The sequence below is a fragment of the Opisthocomus hoazin genome, chromosome 1 (genome assembly GCF_030867145.1).
Source record: "Opisthocomus hoazin isolate bOpiHoa1 chromosome 1, bOpiHoa1.hap1, whole genome shotgun sequence".
Taxonomy (NCBI): domain Eukaryota; kingdom Metazoa; phylum Chordata; class Aves; order Opisthocomiformes; family Opisthocomidae; genus Opisthocomus; species Opisthocomus hoazin.
In genome coordinates, this window is record NC_134414.1 from 71,560,840 (window position 1) to 71,580,201 (window position 19,362).

The following is a 19,362-nucleotide window of genomic DNA, read 5'->3' on the forward strand; positions in this document are numbered from 1 at the left end:
GTTGTGTTGATTTTTTTATATTGTCTTTTAAGGAATGACGATAACAAGTCGATGCACAGTATTTCTAAATGTCACATGGTGCAGACAGTAGCCCTTGCAGTAAATTATTATCCGGCCTGAAAATACAGCGCATACATAAAAAATGACCAAATACAGGAGAAAATAACAAATCCGAGCCCGTCTGCCTTGCATTTGCCTGCCGTTTCCGTTCTGCTTGCGATTGGCTGGCGAGGGCTGCTGCTGGCACTGCGCAATTGGCTTAAGTGGGGAATTACAAAACAGGAGCAGATCCCTCGATTGGGACTCAGTAGCACACGCGGCTGAGCACCGGCGGGGAAAAAAGAAAGGTCACCCGTACGCAAGGACTTGGGTGGGATCTCTCTCACAGATGTTTCCATTCCGGAGAAGTGCATCTGATCCCGTTTTTCTCATCTGTGATTTGGAGTGTTTAAATGCCACAGGGATTTTTTGTTTCAGTGAACGTAAAAATGCACCTGGGAACGAGTTTGCAGCCTGGAGGCATATGAGATTTTCAGATGTGTGGAGTGCTATCATGGAATGATCAGAAAGCTCTGAATTTTTAAGGAGTTTTAGGTGTCAGTGAGAAGGAAGATGATTCAAACAGAAGGGTAAAAGCAGATGCAAAACAACTTTATTTTGATCCTGAAACTGCACTGAAAACAGTGTGAAAGGGGGATTATATCAGCACCAAAACAAAGGAGAATCAAAGGGGTTTATTTTCCTCTGAAGTAATCTCAATACAAGGCATGTGAAAACTATCTTTTGTGATAAAGAAGAATTCATGATTTGAATATGGTTTGAAGCTCTGTGGAACATATTTAGGACTGCTGCCTCAGTGTAGTATAGTATATCTTCATCTAAACATCTCAGATAAAGACGATTCTGCACAAAAAGGTCAAGCCACTTATTTATTAGCTAGTTTTTGACTGCTATTTTAGTGAGAGAACCAGAGGAATTTCATTTGTAATTTTAACTAAACTTTCTCTTTTTCTTCTTTCCTCCTCTAAAATTAGTTTACAAGATGCTGGAATTGGATTTATTCTTGTCATAGATCGCAGACAGGACAAATGGACCTCTGTGAAAGCTTCCATACTGCGGATAGCAGTGAGTACTGTTTTAAATTAACTCCTTAGAAAGATTTTCCATGTTGAATTTTCCACTTAAGAGTAAAAAAGCAGCAGTGACCTTATTTCTTCAACAAAATGTTAGCTGATATATGACACACAGAGTATCCAGTAGTGCTTTTGTATCCCAGCTGACTGGATCACCGAGCATCATGTGCCTATGATGTGCTTTTAATGCAGTTTGCTGCTCAGGACATCAGCCTGAGAAGGCACTTGGAGAGCAGGTGTGTGTGTGTGCACGTGTGTACGCATACAAATGTGTGCGGCATGCAGCTCTCCTGGATGGGAACTAAGATTTGCATGGACAACCCTTGCATCTCACAGGGCTTTAGGGTCCACCTTTCACTGTTCAAGTGCGCTTCCTTTTTAGGAAGAGTTCAGGATGAGGATCCTGATTTAGTTTACCGCTTATGAAAGGAATTCAGGTGTAAAAGCTGATCTTGTGGTGTTCAAGTTAAAACAAAGCTTGTATGTAAACAAGAAAATCTTACATACCTACTATGATCAATCCATAGCACATGTGGTTACTTTCAGTCTCCTTTTAATTAATATATTTTTTTAAAATATGAAAACTAAGCTTATTAGAGGCTTTTTTTTTTTTTTACACAAGTAGGAAAAGACAGATTCATGTTTATCATATGCTTACCATACTGTTTCTTTACTTTTGGGGTTTTTTTTGTTATTGTTATCCTTGCTTGAGTTGTTAGTGTTGATAATCTTTCTGGTAAGTGCTGAAAAACAGAGCTGTAAGCATCTTTAATTTTTCATGGCTGAAAATTTTAAGCTTTTTAGAACAAAACTCAGAGCAAAACAGTAGATTTAATTTTTGTGTAGCCCTATTTTGACCAAAGAACTGTTTGTTTATTGTGAATTGAAAGGTATTTATTTAAAGGTAATGTATCACTCCCACTATATGACTTTTTGTGAATGAATATATAATGATATAATATTACCACGATACAACTTTTTTCCACAATAAGTATGTATAGGACTTAAAATATTAAAAATGTACAGAAATATTAGTAAAACTTGCTTTTGCAGCTCACTTGGAAATTTTGAAATGCAGCATTGAGCATATTCCACTAGTGGAAACTGGGAGCATCACAATTTGGGTTGATTAAAGAAAAAGGACTATGTCTCTGGAGTCTTTGAATCTCTTTCAGAATTCAGTGCTGTAGTTTCTGTTCAAAGACAGATAAGTATTTCACATATGACAATCCTTCTATTTACATAATTGAGGTGATAGAGGGTGAGGGGCAACTACAGACACGATGCTTACAGCCATAATATTAACATTTACAGTAATGTTCCTCCAGTGTGTGTTATTTTGCTCAGAAGCACAGTATACAGAACCAGAGTATCCGTCCCTCATGATACGGGATCCATGACTCTAATGGTGGTGTTGGTGCCTAAAAGCTTTGCCTGGAAAAGGGTGTTAAGTGAAGTGAGCTCTCTGGGTTGCAGTGCTGTTAATGGTGGGTTATTTTTCTTTTTTCTTCTGTTCTCATTCTTCTGTGAGCTTTTTGTAAAAGAGCAATCATGCTTCCTATCTGAAGCCTAATCTGTTAGAGGCATGATCTTTTTTAATATCTGTTTCTTTTAAATGGACTGGTTCAGCATTGGCTTTATATTGTGTCTGTGGATGCCTGTGGCAGGACTTCTCTTGGGCTTCTTGCAATAATCACGTCATCCCTAACACCTGAAAATTTTACCTTCTGATTAAAAAATAAATAAATAAATAAAAATGTAGTGACAAATCCTTGTTTACTGTCTCCACCATTTATTTACTATAATATTTGCTGTAAGTGAACTCTAAATAGGCTTCTGCTGCCTGTTACTTAAAAAAAACAAAGCCAGGTATACGATACACATCTTGCGCCAAGCTCTCTGGGTCCTGCGGATGGACAAAGATTTATAAATGGCTCAAGGGTAACTAAAAGCTTAACTTCCACTTCCTTGGTTTTCCTAACCATCAGAATTGTCTTGTGATGGTGATCAACCATCTGACTATCATTTGGGTTGCCTAGATTGGACCTTTGTCCAAAAGGTACCTCCAGCAGTTGTGATTGCTTAAGCTTATTGCTGTGTGTGAGGATGAGAGTCTCACGTTATTGGAGAAGAGAGCTTTGGCTGTTAGCTCATTTGTACTAGGTCCTGCAGCGTCTTCCCAGCCATCTTTCCCGATTTTTCTTTAATAGTCCTAAGGGGGTTGATCCTTTTGATTTGTGAAATTGGAGATGCCAGTGCAGGGTGCTGTGGCTGGAGCACAGCCCAACAGGGATATCCTGACAGCTGTAGGAAATACATTTGTAAACACTGAGCAGCTGCTAACCAGAAACTCATACTAACTTCTGTTTTTTTAATAATTGTTATTTGATGTTATTTCCTAGACCCTTCACACATGTTTGGCTTGTACTAGTAGGTGTTAGAAGTATGTTTTGGAAAAAAAACTAATGAAGAAAGAATTTTTGTTTCAGGCTGAAATTCATGTGGAAAATCTTTCTGTATTGTGAAAAATTTCTAGGCTTCATTTTTCCTTCTTTGTTGTTAGGGATCGTTTTCTTTCCTGGGACAGAAAATGAGTGATGACGAGCTGAATCTTTTTCATGCTGATATTTTAGGTTGCTATAGAGAGTTAAGGCTGTAAAAATGAGGTAAACCTATATTTGCAGACATGGTGGAAGGGCAGGGACTGCACCATTCACACAGGATGACTGCTGCTGAAGCATGTGCATCGACAGCAGAACTGAAACCAAAGACAGAGGCACTGGGCTGACAAATGGCACCCGTTTTCTTGGGATGTGACAGAGATTGTGGCAAGCACATGCAGGCATGCAGGATTTGCTGCTGTTGTGCTCTACTTGACAAAGTTGCAATGGGCTGGCAGCCCAGGAGGTTGTCCTTAGTCAGTCCAAGACTGCAGACTCGGTGGATTAAGAGACACTGCAAACAAGATTTTTTTTTTTTTTTTTTTTTTTTTTCCCCCCTGATTTAGCTAAAGTGAAGCTATTAGCTTAGTGCAGTCAAGAATGGCACGTGTTTGGAGGTTGACTCGTGGTATCAGAGATAAGTGGGACAGATAACCTAGAGATACTGTTGACTGTACAGAAAGCTTAGATTTTAGATGGCTGCAAGTTGGGCAGAATTCATCCCTACTGTTGAGTCTCTAGGAAGAATCTGGCCTACTGGGATAGCCATGCTGAGAGGTGGGGTTCTGGCAGAGATGCCAAAAGCCAAGCTTTATGTTGTTAAGTGTGAAGTCTTGGCAGTAAATTGTCATGTTTCTAGAGAGGCTATAGACAACTGAAAGGCATTACAAGAAAAATAGTGAAGTTAGCCATTGTGAATTGTTTGCTTTTATTACATTGTTGTTTGAAGATACAAAAATTCTAAATTTTTTTGCCCTGGCATCTACTGCGATGCTTCTAAATTTGTATTATAATGACCTCTTTTCAGTTAAAGACAGTATAGAGACACATAAGGCCTAGCGGAACTTTTTAGCTCCTGTGGTGGAGCAAGTGGATAGGGTCATGGAAATAAGGCATGGTTCCTGAATGAGGGTGCGAGGAAGAGCAGTCACGTAGCTTGGTGAAATGACTCCATATTGTCCTGACTGAAGTCGGGTAAATGACAAACATCAGAAAAATTTATGCCCTTTTCCCTTCCATGCAGTCAAAAATTACACTTTTTTTTTTCTTTTTTTTTTTCCCTCTTTTTCCTTTTCTGTCCTTATGTTGTCATACCCAAACAAACAATATTTAATCGACATTTGTAGGAGCAAGGCACACTTCTAATCAATGTGTTCTGGGGTTTCACACTGCTGTGTTCATAGTTCCAGTGTGTTTTCTTAAAAAAAATGAAGCCTATGTTGTTACACTGTCTTTGTTCTCCTGTCATCATTGTCTTCCTTTGTCTTCCTGGAGAGGTGGAAGTGTGAAGTCAAACTTTGAGACAAACAAAAAACTGCACTCAACATAAAGTTCCACCATAGCCATCCATCAGTCTCATGTTGAAAGTCCAGAAAAAGTAAGCTTCCTTAAACTTGATGCTTAGGGAAGGACATATGTGTGGGCAACTGCTCGTGAGGAAGCAGTTGATATGGAGGTCACTCAGCTGGTAGTGAGAACGTTTTATCCAGTTACGAAATTTTACAGCCCTTTCTAAATGTGGCAAGAGTTGGGTTTTATCCCACGTCCTAGAGAAGTTTGCATCCTGATTTGCCACCTTTGACTAAGGATGCATTGCATGCAGGTTTCTTGCCTTTTGTTTCAGACTGCATTGTCCAGGGCACTGTTTTTCTTAGTTCTTCATAAATCAAAATGCAGTCTTCACTATAATGGAGGCTTAGCCCATTAATTCCTTTGAAATTAGGGCCAAGACCTTTAGTTGGCAGTTTTGGCCTCCAAAAGCCAATGGAGAGACTGGAGTGCTAATACCAGCCTAAACCTTGCAGGAGCCAGCAAGTTCCATTTTTGTGCCATCTGCAGTCTTATTGTTGGTTTTACATCCAAGGTGAGAAACTGTGATTTACAGTCATCCAACCTTGAGTTCTTTGGCCTTGTTTGTAGAAAGAGGTTGAGTTCCTTAATGAGCTGTTGATGGAAGAAAGATGTGTTTAGTAACCAATGCTCCATGGTCATGAAAGGCACTATTTTACATTCTGGACAGGTATTTCCCACTAGTCCAGTTTCTAGCTAGCTCTTTGCATCACGTGCTCAATACTGTAATGACACTTACCATTTTGTGTGGGTTAAGTTTGAAAAAACTGCCCTTCTTTCAGCCCCTAGTCATGTTTCTCATTTTTGCTTGGATACATAACAAGAACAAAAACGTGACAGTGTGATAAAGCTATAACAGTATTTGTATTAATATTGTAGCTATTGTTATGAATGATTCTAGTAAATGATAAACAAAAAAGGTTATTTTGAGATGTTGTATGACATTTTCTTATTGCTTTGGATATCTTGAGAATATTACATGCGCAGGCACTTTTGCTGTTATCTTTATGTAGTCAGCCATTTTTCCGTTTTCATTACATGCTTTTCAAATACACAGAGAGAGAGGAGTGAATCACTTCAAACTCTGAAAACAGGATCATAACACCACCAGCATTAAACTCTGATCTAATGCAAAACAGCTCAATGTTTTTAAAACTAGATTTCAAAGTGCTCCTTTTATGAATTGATTCAATTCAAGATTGTTTCTTGGCAAGAAGTCTGTGTAAGAGACTTCATTCTAGCCTGGAATAAACAGTCTTGGGAAGAAAAAAAAAGTATTTATTAGCTTCCTTATATACAGAGAAAGAAAAGAAGTGTTGGAAAGAAGTGCCCTGTGGCTTATGGCATACTACTAAGCGCAGAAGGGAAAACACCACCACAGAGTTTGGTAATGCGGGTGTATTGAAGCTCTTCGTAAAACGCAAAATAGTCTTGTTCAAAGTATTTTAAGACAGAACTACTAAAACTCAGTCAAGTGTTAGCTTGACTGGTTCAGATATTTCTGAAAACTGGCTGTTTAGCTGGGAAGCAGAGTAAAAAGGGTTGTAGGTTCACTGTTTATCAGAACAACTTTCCTCTGCTGTGTGAATATAAAAGACTTCTAAGTACCGGCACAGCTGAGTGAATTGCTCTGTGGGGTTGAACAGCAGACTGCGACTTTAAGTGCATTTCTATCTAAAAGATATACATATCTATCTGCATAATTCCTTTGTATACTAAATAAGCCCTAGGAAGAAACCTGAGGTATGAAAACTCCAAGGTGTTGGTTTCCCTTTCTGAAAGCTCACCTTTGGGTATTCGCTGCTGAAAGCTGTAGTGCCTGACTCCTCTTTGTAGACCCTGGCCACCGCTCTGCTCCTGCACTGTCTCTTCCAGGGAGCGGCAGCCTGGCAGCTCTGCATCCTGTCCGAATGAGTATCGTGGCGATTCTCAAGTGTGCGATTTAGCGAGGCTTGTTCCTCCTTTGAAAATGTCATCTGTCCAATAGCCTATAGCGCATATGTGCTCTTTACAACTGCAGTCAGACAGGAGTGCGTGGGATTGCTGCTCTGCCTGACTGGGGCAGATAAAATTGTTGAGTGACTTAAATAGCTCCCCCTGGCACCAAGGGACCAAGACCACATTACACAGCAGAAGCCAAAGATAGGAAGAACCTCAGTACCTGTCTTTAGGGAAATGCTGTGCTTCCCTCCCCATAAATAACCTGCTACCAACCCTTCCCAAGCATCAGGCAGGGGTTGTTTCCTGCAGATGGTTTCCCGTTTGGTTTTTGCAGCTCCTTACCAGCTGTTCAGCATCGTGTCCTCTTCATTGGTGAGATGGCCTGCATGAGGTTCAACAAGGGCAAGTGCAGCATCCTGCACCTGGGGAGGAACAACCCCATGCATCAGTACAGGCTTGGGGCGGACCTGCTGGAGAGCAGCTCTGTGGAGAGGGTGGGCAATGGGCACAAACTGAAGCATAGGAAGTTCCGTCTGAACATGAGGAAGAACTTCACTCTGAGGGTGACAGAGCCCTGGAACAGGCTGCCCAGGGAGGTTGTGGATTCTCCTTCACTGGAGATATTCAAGACCCGCCTGGACAAGGTCCTGTGCAGCCTGCTGTAGGCGACCCTGCTTCGGCAGGGGGATTGGACTAGATGACCACAGAGGTCCCCTCCAACCCCTACCATTCTGTGATTCTGTGTGATTCTGTGATCTGCTTACCTCCCCCTGTTAGCAGCTGCGTAACTTCAGGGTCAGTATTGGTCCCTCTGTCGTTTATATTCTGTGAAGGAAAGCAATAATTAAGATCATAGGCAACTAACTGAATTTTACTGGCTGGATGAGGAAGTGAAGGAGATAAGCAGATAGAAAAATAATTCCACAAGTGTCATGAAGTATCAAACAAGTCTCAGTGCTGATGCAAGTAGACAAGGGAATATATGGGTTGGGCTAGAGTAGAAAAGAGCCTACCCCTAATTTCCATAGAGGATACCAAAAATAGGACAGTTGGGTTTTTTTTTTCCCCTAGTCTCTCTTGCATAGGCACTAAAAGAGTTAAAGTGCAATATTTAAGACAAGATGTTGGGAGAGCAGTTTAATATTAATTAGTAAAGAAAGACACTTTAGAAAAAACAGTTTACAAGTACACAAACCCTTCTTCAAGTCAAAGCAGTGTTCAGTGACTTCACTCAAACAGTCCTTGAAGGCACTTTATTTTGTGACACGATTAAACATACATGAATATTTGTTTTTGTGCTTAATACTTGGCACAGCATTGTTGAGAAGTCATTGTTTGCTCTGCCTGCTTAGCATACAAGGGCTTTACACAAATACACTGCTGGGCTGGAACAGAGGGTTTTTTGGGGTTTGGGGTTTTTTTTTTTGTTCTCTTGTGCAGGGTGAAGTTGACTGGCTGATGAAGTTCAAACACATCGAAGGTGCGTCTCTTGCATGATACTGTCTCTGCAAGTCACCAGGGCTTTAGAAAAAAAGAAGTTAGGAATATACTAAGGTTTGGGCAGTGAAGGTAAAAGCTCAGATAAACTGGAATAGATGGTCCAGGGCCAACATTGTTTACTGTAACAATCCTCCCTCATTTTGTTGTTATTGTTTCACAAAGGTCAGTTTGCAGATTTGACTCCTAGCCACGGCAAGCAGAGGACGCTTCGTTAAGACTCAGGGTTTTTTTGAAAAACAAAATGGAAGGCCTAGGAGACAGACTAGCAGAGACAAGAACAGTGTTCCAGACAAAGCTAATGTGGAGTTTGAGCTTTTGCTGAGAGAGAGAGGAAACTGCTGGCAAGTCTCAAATGGGAATCAGTCTAGGTGGTACAAGACTGTAGTGATTTCAGCAGAATCATTTTTGGTAGGCACACTGACGTGGAGAATAATTGTAATCTGTCAATCTGTCAAATTCTGTCTGTTTTCTTTGAATTGAGCATTAATGAGAGACCCTACTTAATTTAGTCATGCAGTTAAACTCTGTTTCTCATAAAAGCTAATACACAATTTAGAAAAATGTACTATTATGTTGCATTTGGCTACTATCGTTTTCTTCAGTAATAGCCTAAATATCATAGAGTCATAGAACAACCCAAGTTGAAAGAGACCTTGAAAGGTCATCTGGTCCAACCTTTTGTGGGAAAGGGAGCCTCAGTGAGATTATTCAGCACCCTCTCCAGTCGTGTCTTGAAAACCTTCAGACACCTTAGGGCTGAACCACTGTGCTTTCTAGAAAATTTGGACATAGCTGAAGTGGAGGCAGGTTGTGAAACTCAAGTCTTTTAAAGATCCTCAGTCAGCTGGAGATCTCAGTTGTACACTGAATATCTGGGGAATCACAGTGAATCCTTGAAGTCTTCTAGAGAAGTTTTTAGCTACTTTTCTCTTTTTGAAAGTTTGTAATTTCCAGTGCTAAATACCTGGAACCCTTGAAAACCTTAAAATGAGTATTAAACCGCTCTCCAACCTTCCAGATACTGACAATTTCACTAGGCATGGAAACAGAACGTAGCATAACAGCTCCTTCAGTCAGTGTTTGGGTTTTGGTTGGCTTTTTTTTTTGGTAGTAATACAGTTTGCTAGAAATGCAACATAATTTCTAACAGTATAATGAAGAAAATTGCATACTTAATCATTATAATGATCATTTCTTTAGTGAGCTTCACTGCCTCCCTACAGTGGAAATACTGAATAGGGGAGAGGGCTTGCATGATTTCAAGAATGGCTACATGCCAAATATGCAAACCTCTGCCACAGCAGAAGTTATTTTTAGTAATTTAGTGCTATTTCTTTGCTTTCATCCTCCTCTTTTCTGTTTTCCCTCTATCATTTGTAGAACTGAGAAAGATCCATCAGACTGCTAGTTGGAAGAAGATGAGAAAAAGCATAGCTGAGAATTATTATGTTTGATTTTCATTTTTGTCTGCGAAATTAGAGGTTATTTCTAAGCTGCTGCCTGAGAAATTCAGTCTCAGTGGCAGCAGTTTGTGTAGGCAACTGTCAAGGTAGCATATGCGCAAACTAGAAATGTGTTGTTAGGTGTCCAGACAATAACAGAGGTTTCTCTTGGCACCCTCTGTTACAGAGAAGACAAGGTAACCATGAAAGTACTGCTGTTGAAAAAGAACTAAGCCACCACTGTTTGTTCATTAGCCTCCTTGGCTAGGATGTAAACTTAGCTGACGAACAGTACAAGCCAGCCCTAAAAAATTCAATTCCAGGACAAGAGACTCCTGTTCCCAAGGATGAGTCTCTTTGAATGAAGCTCTCTGTGGCCTTCCTAGGTTTATAATTGGTCGCCCCATTATGGTAGGACTTTGATATGGTTAGTTTGTGGTTTAACAGGGGATTCTCCTTGACTGAAAATGTTTGCTGAAGCTGAGACACAGAAAATAACAGACTAAACTTGTTTTGCAGGCATCTTTCCCAGGAAACCTGCAACTAGTCCTCGTTCTGCGCCCAACGGGATTCTTTCATCGAGCTCTCTCAGACATTGCTTTCAAGTTCAACAAAGATGAGTTTAAAATGAAAGTACCTGTAAGTAATCCCTTGTTTTCACTTTATTATGAGGGATCTTTTAAAGTACTTAATCTAGCCAATGAGGACAAGGAAAAAAAAAACAACACAGCAAAATAAATCATGCTGAAAGGTAGTTCTTGAAACTTGAGCTAAAGGTTCTTAGAAATTAGCCATGTATGGTTTATCAAGATAAAAAACCCCATTGGAGTCGCATTCATAAACTTCATTTTAATATGCACTGTTAAGTGTGGTGCTCATGCTCGTTTGCTGTTACTTAAATGTACGTCATCTGCAACTGAAACAACTGCTAAGTTTGTTTATCCTACACCCAAAGGAAATAGTTCCATGACTTGCTTCTGTATTAAACTGAAATTTTTCTATCGGAGGCTGGACGATAGGGCTTAGAGCCCTTAATAAGGGACTTCTCACCACTGTTTGCATTCACTTTTTTCCTTTACTGCTGCAGATCATAATGCTGGGCTCAGTATCAGAACTGCAGGGTTACATTGATAAAACACAATTAACAGAAGATCTTGGTGGCACCCTGGATTACTGCCATAACAGATGGCTGTCCCGTCGCACTGTAAGTCTTAAGGTTTTGTTTTAACTTTTCAGCTTGACAAACCCTTCTGTTTTATACCCTGTCATTTATAAAACAGTTTCCAAGTGATGCAAGTTGACTTGCTCAGAGTGAGAAGATGTTCCCAATGGTACTTAGTCATCTTAGAGAAAAAAATATGAGTAATAATTTGGGAGTGGTTTTCTGAACACTTGGAGCAAAGTAACTACAGTGTATTATTGTGTTGAGGTTTAGTGGTTTTTCTACGAGAAAGAAAAAGCTCAAGTTGTACAATAACTCCAGATTATAAAAAATATGAGGAAGACATACCTGATACGAGCCTAGGAAAAACATAGAATTAAAGGAATTAATGGTGACGGTATCTGTTGCTTGCGAAATTATACTTTGACCATTTTTCAGTCTTGTAATTCATCTGCTCGGGTTTGTTTTGCAAGTTATAGTTTGTGTGTATGTGTCTGTTTGTACATATGCATGTGATGAGTATGAAACATCATTAATGGTTTTTGTTCCAAAAGGCTATAGAAGGTTTCGCCCAAAAGGTTAAGCAAACAGCTCAGATTCTTCAGTCCTTTGGGACTGAGCTGGCTGAAACAGAACTACCGAATGATGTGCAATCAACCAGCTCCCTTCTTGCAACACACGCAGAAAAGAAGGACAAAATGAAGGTATGTAACTTTTTTAAAGACGCTGTCTTCTAGTTAAGCTGTGTTTTAATTTATAGCTAATAATGTTAATAGAAAATCTGGAGGATGTAAATAGACAATAATAATGCGAAACATTGAAATCTTATTGAACTTGTTTTGCTTGTTTGATATTAAAAATCTTTTTTGCATTCAAAAAAGACATTTCTTGAGGCTAAGTTTACTATGTACAAATGCATAATGATTTGCATGTGGAAATAGAAATTCCTTTGTAAGTAGTGGTGTGCTTTATTTGTAGTTTTGTTTGCAGCAAGAAATTTGATTGTATTTGCATGCTTATGAAAATATATGACTTTCTGAAGAATGGCACAAATGTTCTTTCATATCAACTTCAATGAGAACTATTTGGGGGGTTTCAAAACTGCATGTCTAAAACTTTCGAGATATTTGTAGCCCAAGGAGATACTAGAAGGCTATCATGAAAATTCACCTCTCTTACACTGGGATCTTAAGATGGTAAATGTAGAAGCAGCTGGCATTTAGCATTTGCTATATGTATTTGTTGTCAAACACCGCTTTTAATAAAACTATGCTTGCTCTATTGCTATTAAAACAAAATCCTTTTTCAGTTTGGTGCCTTATGAAGTCTGCTTGAAAAAACAGCACACAACTACAGTGTGTGGGTTTTTTTGTTTTGTTTTGTAGGAGGATATCAGGTTAGCAGTAGAACAGGGAGATGATATCCTTGGAAGTATTACAAAACCAGTTACTGAGAATCCTGAATACAAACTGAATCAAGATCAGCTAGACAATCAAACAACGGTAGAAAGGTGAGAGGAGCGAAGCATTGAACATGCTGCTTTTCTGGGTATTTTGACCCCTCCCCAGCTCTTTGACTTAGTTCTATATGCATGCTTAGCAAATAAGCAAATGTTACACTGTGAACATATACAACGTACTTTCAGAAACAGCTCTTCTGTTGTCAGATCTGTCGGGAGCAAAGTAATCCCCTGACGTCCATTACTGGGTCACCTGGCTATAAGGAAATAGGGGATGTGATTTGAGTTCCAGTATCAACAAAGTAACACTTTTTTTTTTTTTCCTTTTTGTCAGATTCAGACTATATAGTTTCCTTATTTTAAAGAATATCAGTGCTTTGTTTAGAGACCAAAGTGCAATCCAAGGAAATTTTGCTACTGTAGGGAAAGCAGGAGGGGGAGACAGAAGTGATATATCCCTTCTTTTAAGTAGATTTGTCCGCTTTCGTTCAGTCCTTTTGAATTGAAGTGGGAGATTTCTTTAAACCTGCCCAAGGGAGTTTCTGATATCTTATCAATGTCGTAAGTAGCCTTTGAAGGGCTGCTGGGGAGTACACCACTCTTGAAGTAACTACGCACAAGCTTCCTATGTGTTTCCTTTGGGCATATAAGTAATAGATGTTGTTTTCCTTTGCTCCCCACCCTCCTACCTCCCACTTAAATTACTGCCAGTTTTGGAGACATTATATCAACATAGCACAGATGTAAATTTGCACAAAGCTGTGAAAGCATAGCTCATTTTCCCCAGGCAGTATTCTGCATTCTTTTTTTGTCTGTCATTCCCTGTGTCTGTTATACTCGGGCTGACTTTTCTTTCCAAATAACTGTCCATTCCAATCCACAAAGCTTGGCAGAAGTCACTTTTTTTGGTCATTGTTGCTATCAGCTAGATGAAGGACAATCGCGGTGGGGATTGCAAATTTATCCAGAAACTTCCCACTTGATACAATATCTGACAGAAGTTGTGACAAACTCTCTGTGTGTGTGCCCCTACCTTTTTTATAATCAGTTTTAACTTGTAAATTCAGGATTTGTTTCTGTGCTATTAAAGACAAAAAAATCATTAAAATTCTGATGTATAGCCCTCTCTGGATGTAGCTTAAGTACAGCAAAGTGCACTGTGAAGAGAGGTTCATAGGATACCATACTGTCAAATGCAATATTGGAAGATAAGTTTAAAAGTCTTTAGGCACTGGCCAAAATTATAATTGAAGAAGATTCTTCTCATCATAGTACTGCTGTACACTTGCCTGTGATATTGAAGTAGTAATGTCCTCAGAAGAGGAGGAGCAATGACCTTCGGGTTTGTTATGAGCCCTGCTCCAAGGAAGGAAATGTAAGGGCAGTTGGCTGGTCACAGCAGTACAAATTTTTGCCTGCATTTTTCTTTATAGCCCAAGGCTTGGGTTCCTCTGAGTCCTAACCCATGCACATTTGCATGTTTTATTTATGTTTGCTAGCCCCAAGTCCCCATGTGCCCAGGCCAGAGCTGAGAAGTAGTATGTGCAGCAGCTAGCTTCAAGTCAGCACTGGCCAACTTTTCAGAACTTCATATTTGTACTGGGTTTCAGTTTTACATCAGTGTTATTCTAGGAAAGAATTCTGTGCAATACTAGGAAAAGTTTCCTGTATCCAGTTTGTTTTTTCTGGAAAATATTTCTTTGGGGAGGCTTTTTGTTTACTGTGGAAGATTGCATTGTCTTTCAAAGGTTGCGCCCATTAGTCTTACAGTATTTCTGTCTTTTTTAAAGGCTTCTGGCTCAATTACATGAAACGGAGACTGCGTTTGATGAGTTTTGGATTAAGCATCAGCAAAAACTTGAGCAGTGTCTGCACCTTCGGAATTTCGAACAGAGTTTCAGAGAGGTGAGAACTTCTTGGTGGCAGTCAATATTTAGTAATATAGAAATTATTCAGAAGAAAATACTTCCCACTCTTGTTTTTGCAGCTTTTGCGTGTACTTGAAAACTTACCTTTTTCTTGTACGTGTCCTTACTTGACATCCTGCTATCTTTACTGCCTTGAATACTTGCTTACAGAAACATAATAGCTTCTCTTCTGCAGTCTTATGATTTTTCTTTTTTTTCTGACTGGCCCAGCAGTGTGTAAGCATTCAAAATCTCCTTTGAAACCTGTTCTCCACCACAGAAGCATAATATACTGGCTGCAAAGCTTTCATCTTACTAGTAGGCCCTTTTATGGAACCAAGACTTACCTAAACATTCTGGCTGAAATTTTGTAAAACAGTCTCCAACACTGAGGGTGGGAAGTTGCAACCACAGTGTTAGAAGCTGGGTGGAGACTGAACTAAAATTTTTACAGCCAGTTTCTGATCTCATGTGAGTTTAACTCCTGTGCTTGATGGCACCTACAGTCATTTTACACTGGTATAGCTGATCTCAGAGCACAGCCCCTGTGTCTCCATGGGAGGAAATGCTCAGAAACCTCTTACAAATGTATGTCTGTCTGTCTTGCAATCAATTGTTAGGGTGAGGACCTCTCCCACACGTTTTGCTGTTTATGTTAATGTTGCTTGGTATTATTGTCATCTGGTAAAAGCAAGATCATAAATGTTTCCTGAGCATTAGTTTTCCTGCATTTTTTTTTCAGTACCAAGAAACAGGATTACTTCACTGCCTTTTCTTTGTATTTGTTTTCATTTTGAATGGGGGGTAAAGGTGGGCCGGCAAGTGATTTGCCTCTGTGCCCCAGTAACCCCATAATGTGAGTTACCTGACTGGAAATAGCAGCTATCAACTATTTAACTGATGGGTCTCAGAGAGATGGAATCATCTTCGTTGATCCATAGCTGTGTCTCATTTCAGGTCAAAGCAGCTTTGGATGTTGTGTCTGAGAGACTGTCTGCTTTCACAGATGTGGGGAACAGCTGTTCACATGTGGACCACATTTTGAAAGATCTTGCCAACTTTGAAGAAAAATCATGTGTAAGAACTCTGCAAGTCTCCTTAATTTCTAGCATGAAAATGCATGTGTAGAGGGGAACAGTATTTGTTTATTGAGTGTATCTTATGAGCAGAGCTTAAGCTGACAACAGGGTAGAGTCAGTGTCTGAAATGATGTGCAGAAGGAGTTTGGAATAAGTCTCTACCTTTGGAGCAGCCCAGTTCTTGGGCATCCCTTAATTAAGAGCAGAGTGACCAGTCACAAAGTCAGTGTGATCGGTTCGTGGAAGAATTGCAGGAAGTGTCTACATAGCCAAGTTCTACACTTAGTGATTAAGGGCCCAATTCCGTTCCTATTAAAGCCACTTATTTCATTAGATCTCAGAAATGAGAAAGCTGTGTGTTAAACGTACAGTATGTTAAAAGATGACCGACAGAAACGTACGCTGAACAGTGTAGAAAGGGAACCTTCTTATGATCTATGCTTCACAATAAAATATATAGCTCTAAAAGTGAGGTCGTTGCTTTTGAGGCTGAGGTGCAAGAGTTAGGTATTTTTTAATCTGGGTTCAGATTGCTCCTGTGTTCCAAACCTCATATGTGTGCACACAAGTATGCTGCTGAGCAGCTAAGGCATGGAGAGACAATAGTGGTTCCTTCACAGGGAGGCATATGATTAAACTCATTAATGTTTATGAAGTACTCTGATACAATAAAGAAGGAAACATAAAAGTTCTTGGGAATCTGGGAAGACAGGAAATCACTTTGATTTATTAAGGAAGACAGCTGTTAACTAAAGATGTATTCTATATCAACGTGTATTTTACTGCGTAAAAACAAATGGTATAATTTTTAACTTCTTTCATTGATGTTGATTCAAGGAAAGATGTACCTAAATCAGTGCTTACTTTCTTAGGAAACTATAGCAAAAGCCAGAATGCTAGCTTCGGAGGGTGATGCTTTTATTCAAAGCAATCATTATGCCATGGACTCCATTATTCCAAAATGCAGTGAACTTCATCATCTGTGTGATGCCTTCACCACTGAGACAGAACGGAGGAGGAATCTTCTTAACAAATCTCTAGAACTGCATGGCTTGCTAGAAAAGGTAAATTGTTATGAAACAGTTCTGTTTCCCATCTTGTTTGCTAAAACCTCAGTCAACCTGTTGTCATAATGGCAGCTAAAAATATCAGGGTGTGCTGGAATTTTTCTCCTTAAATAGCTGAATACAGCACAAGTAGAGCTATGAAATGTTTTAGGCCTTTTGATGCTGACATCAGTGCATTCTGAGCCTGTTCTTTTCTCTGTTTCTAGTCTATGAAGTGGTGCGATGAAGGAATTTATCTGCTGGCTTCGCAGCCAGTAGACAAGTGTCAGTCTCAAGATGGTGCAGAATCGGCATTACAGGAGATCGAGAAATTCCTGGACACTGGTGCAGGCAATAAAATCAAAGAGTTGAATAAAATTTACAGAGAGTATGCACACATCCTCAATGAGGACCTAAAGGTACCAGAAGAAGTTTATGTGTATCTATGCGTCCATTTGTTAATTTTAGAATTGCTCTCTTGGATGACTGTTGGTAAAACTAAATAATCAGTGCTAGGAGTTATACCTGGGAACTGGAAAGCCAACACATTTCCCTACCTGAGGTGCTAGTCCTGTCATATCTTCGGATAAGCATCAAGGGCTTCGGACCTGTTAATAACTACTTCATTTTTCAGATATTAGGATTGCTTTACAAAAAAAAAAAATCTTCCAAGTGAGTATTTGCAATATCTTTTTTATGTAGCAAAAATGTGCCTGTCCTTGATATTCATATGACTTCTGCTTTGTAACTGCCTTTTTTTCTTTTTTTTAGAACTTGAGAATATGTCCTTTTTCTTCTTGGTTGATCACTTCATGTAACAGAAGTATTAGACATTGTCAAGAAAAATTATAATTGAAACCTGAACCCCATTGGTTTCTCTATAGCAAGCACACAAAATGTTTTATGAAGTGATGTTCCAATTTTTAAGTGAACTAAATGACTGTAAATTATACCTTGTTAGGAGTGAAGAGTAATTTTTTTTTATATATATGTGTGGTATGAAAGCAATTGCAATTTCAAATCAATGTGCCATAAATGGCATTGTAGCCTGTTGATAGGTCTCTGACAGGGATTTTTTTTTTTTCTTATTATTATTTCTGTGGCAACGATAGGAGCATGTGCAAAGGGTTTTCCAGAAGCAAGAAAGTATGGAAGAAATGTTTCAGAAGAGACAAGTAAGTCTTAAGAAACTGGCAGCTAAGCAGACACGTCCTGTTCAGCCAGTTGCACCAAGACCTGAAGCCTTTGTAAAATCTCCTTGTACCTCTCCAGGTAAGAAACTGTAGTAGCCTTTAACTACTCTTTTTGCACTATGCTGAGAAACTTGAAGAAACTTTCAGCTGTAATTTGTGTTGCACAAACATCTGTGTGAGATGCGCTCACATTCTAACCGCTGTTTGATTCTGGTTTATGTCTTCAGTTCTTCAAAGAGGATACATATCCAACTCAGAAAGCAGTGCGCTTCGGAGGGTAAACTACAGGAGAGGAAAGGTAATTTTTTTTTCCTGTGCGCTTTTCATGCACATATTGCGTAAGAAAGTCATAATACAATGGAATATTTGGGAACCTTAAGAAAAATGAGGCAATCCACTGAAAATGTGATGATATTGCCGCTATCAAAGTAACTCTGGTGAAGCAGTCATGTGGTTTAAATAGAGGCTGCTTTGTCGCTGGGCTGGGTATGAGGGAAGGTAAAGTAAATAGTTGCCTATATTAGGAAAAATGTTAGGGACAGTGAAATATAAAAATCTATGAACAGGAAACATTTATTATTTGCTGGTAGTAATTGGCTACTCTTAAGACTGGTGAAAGCAAATAAGTAGTTGTCATTGGCTCCAAGACAGCTTCACCTTACCAAATGGGTTGCCATTCCCAAGTGGGGATGGTCTTCCTGCCCCGCCTCCGGCAAGGAAAGTAACAACAGAAACAGAGCTTCCCACTGGGTTAGAGAGTTGAATCATCTCATCAAAGGTTCAGCAAGAGACAATGCGAGGAGGAAGGCAAGACCACATGGCCAGTAGGGACGACAGTGGGAGAAAAGGGTTGGTTCAAGGGGGGACTGAAAGCAGAACCTCTCCCTTTTTTTTTTTTTTTTTTTTTTTTTCCCCTATCTCAGCAAGCCATAATTAGGTCAGACATTACAGTAGAAGTTGTAAGAGTGAACTTCTGTGTCCAGTTTGGAAGTTACCAGAAAGTTAGCACAGTACCTCATTTTCAGCTTGGAAAACAGACCAAGGCCAGCATTGCCTCTAAGATTACACTGATGCTCTAATGTTGCCTTCCTGGAAAGGGGCCTCGAACCACGGTCTCTTCTAAGCTGGCCTTTCATGGAGAACTCCCTGTGTCTAAATGTTCTTGTGTGCTTCAGGACTTTTAGGTTGACTTGGATTTTTTTGCAGCATTCTTGCAAATTGCCTTAATTTTTAACAGAGTACAGTCTTCCCTGTGAAAACGCATGCGAGTAGAGCTGAGTGCAATGCTCCATATTTTAAAGTGGTTTACCCCCATCTGTGATGCCATGATGATTTTTTTGTTGTTGTTGTTTGTTTAATTCCTTCTATAGAGTGAAATGACTGAACTCCATCAAAGCAGAGGATCTACAATGGATGATGAAGAAAACCTGGCTGTGTTACGGCAGTAAGTATGTTTTGATAAACAAAAAATGCTTTTTCTCTGATTGGGT

The 19,362-nt window shown here is 39.5% G+C and overlaps 1 protein-coding gene across 17 annotated transcripts in view; it reads left to right on the forward strand.

Annotated features, from left to right (window-relative positions):
- MCF2L (MCF.2 cell line derived transforming sequence like) overlaps nt 1–19,362 on the forward strand; it is a 165,421-nt gene that overhangs the window by 122,961 nt on the left and 23,098 nt on the right. For all 17 annotated transcript variants that reach the window (XR_012764454.1, XM_075424948.1, XM_075424976.1 and 14 more), the window contains 12 exons: nt 1,035–1,125; nt 10,546–10,665; nt 11,114–11,230; nt 11,743–11,892; nt 12,574–12,698; nt 14,438–14,552; nt 15,512–15,631; nt 16,506–16,697; nt 16,907–17,098; nt 17,792–17,951; nt 18,100–18,170; nt 19,243–19,316. Coding sequence is in view for 16 of the 17 variants with exons in the window: in XM_075424948.1 (XP_075281063.1) it covers nt 1,035–1,125; nt 10,546–10,665; nt 11,114–11,230; nt 11,743–11,892; nt 12,574–12,698; nt 14,438–14,552; nt 15,512–15,631; nt 16,506–16,697; nt 16,907–17,098; nt 17,792–17,951; nt 18,100–18,170; nt 19,243–19,316 (1,527 nt within the window). In the remaining variant the exon portion in view is untranslated. The remainder of the gene's footprint in view (nt 1–1,034; nt 1,126–10,545; nt 10,666–11,113; nt 11,231–11,742; nt 11,893–12,573; nt 12,699–14,437; nt 14,553–15,511; nt 15,632–16,505; nt 16,698–16,906; nt 17,099–17,791; nt 17,952–18,099; nt 18,171–19,242; nt 19,317–19,362) is intronic.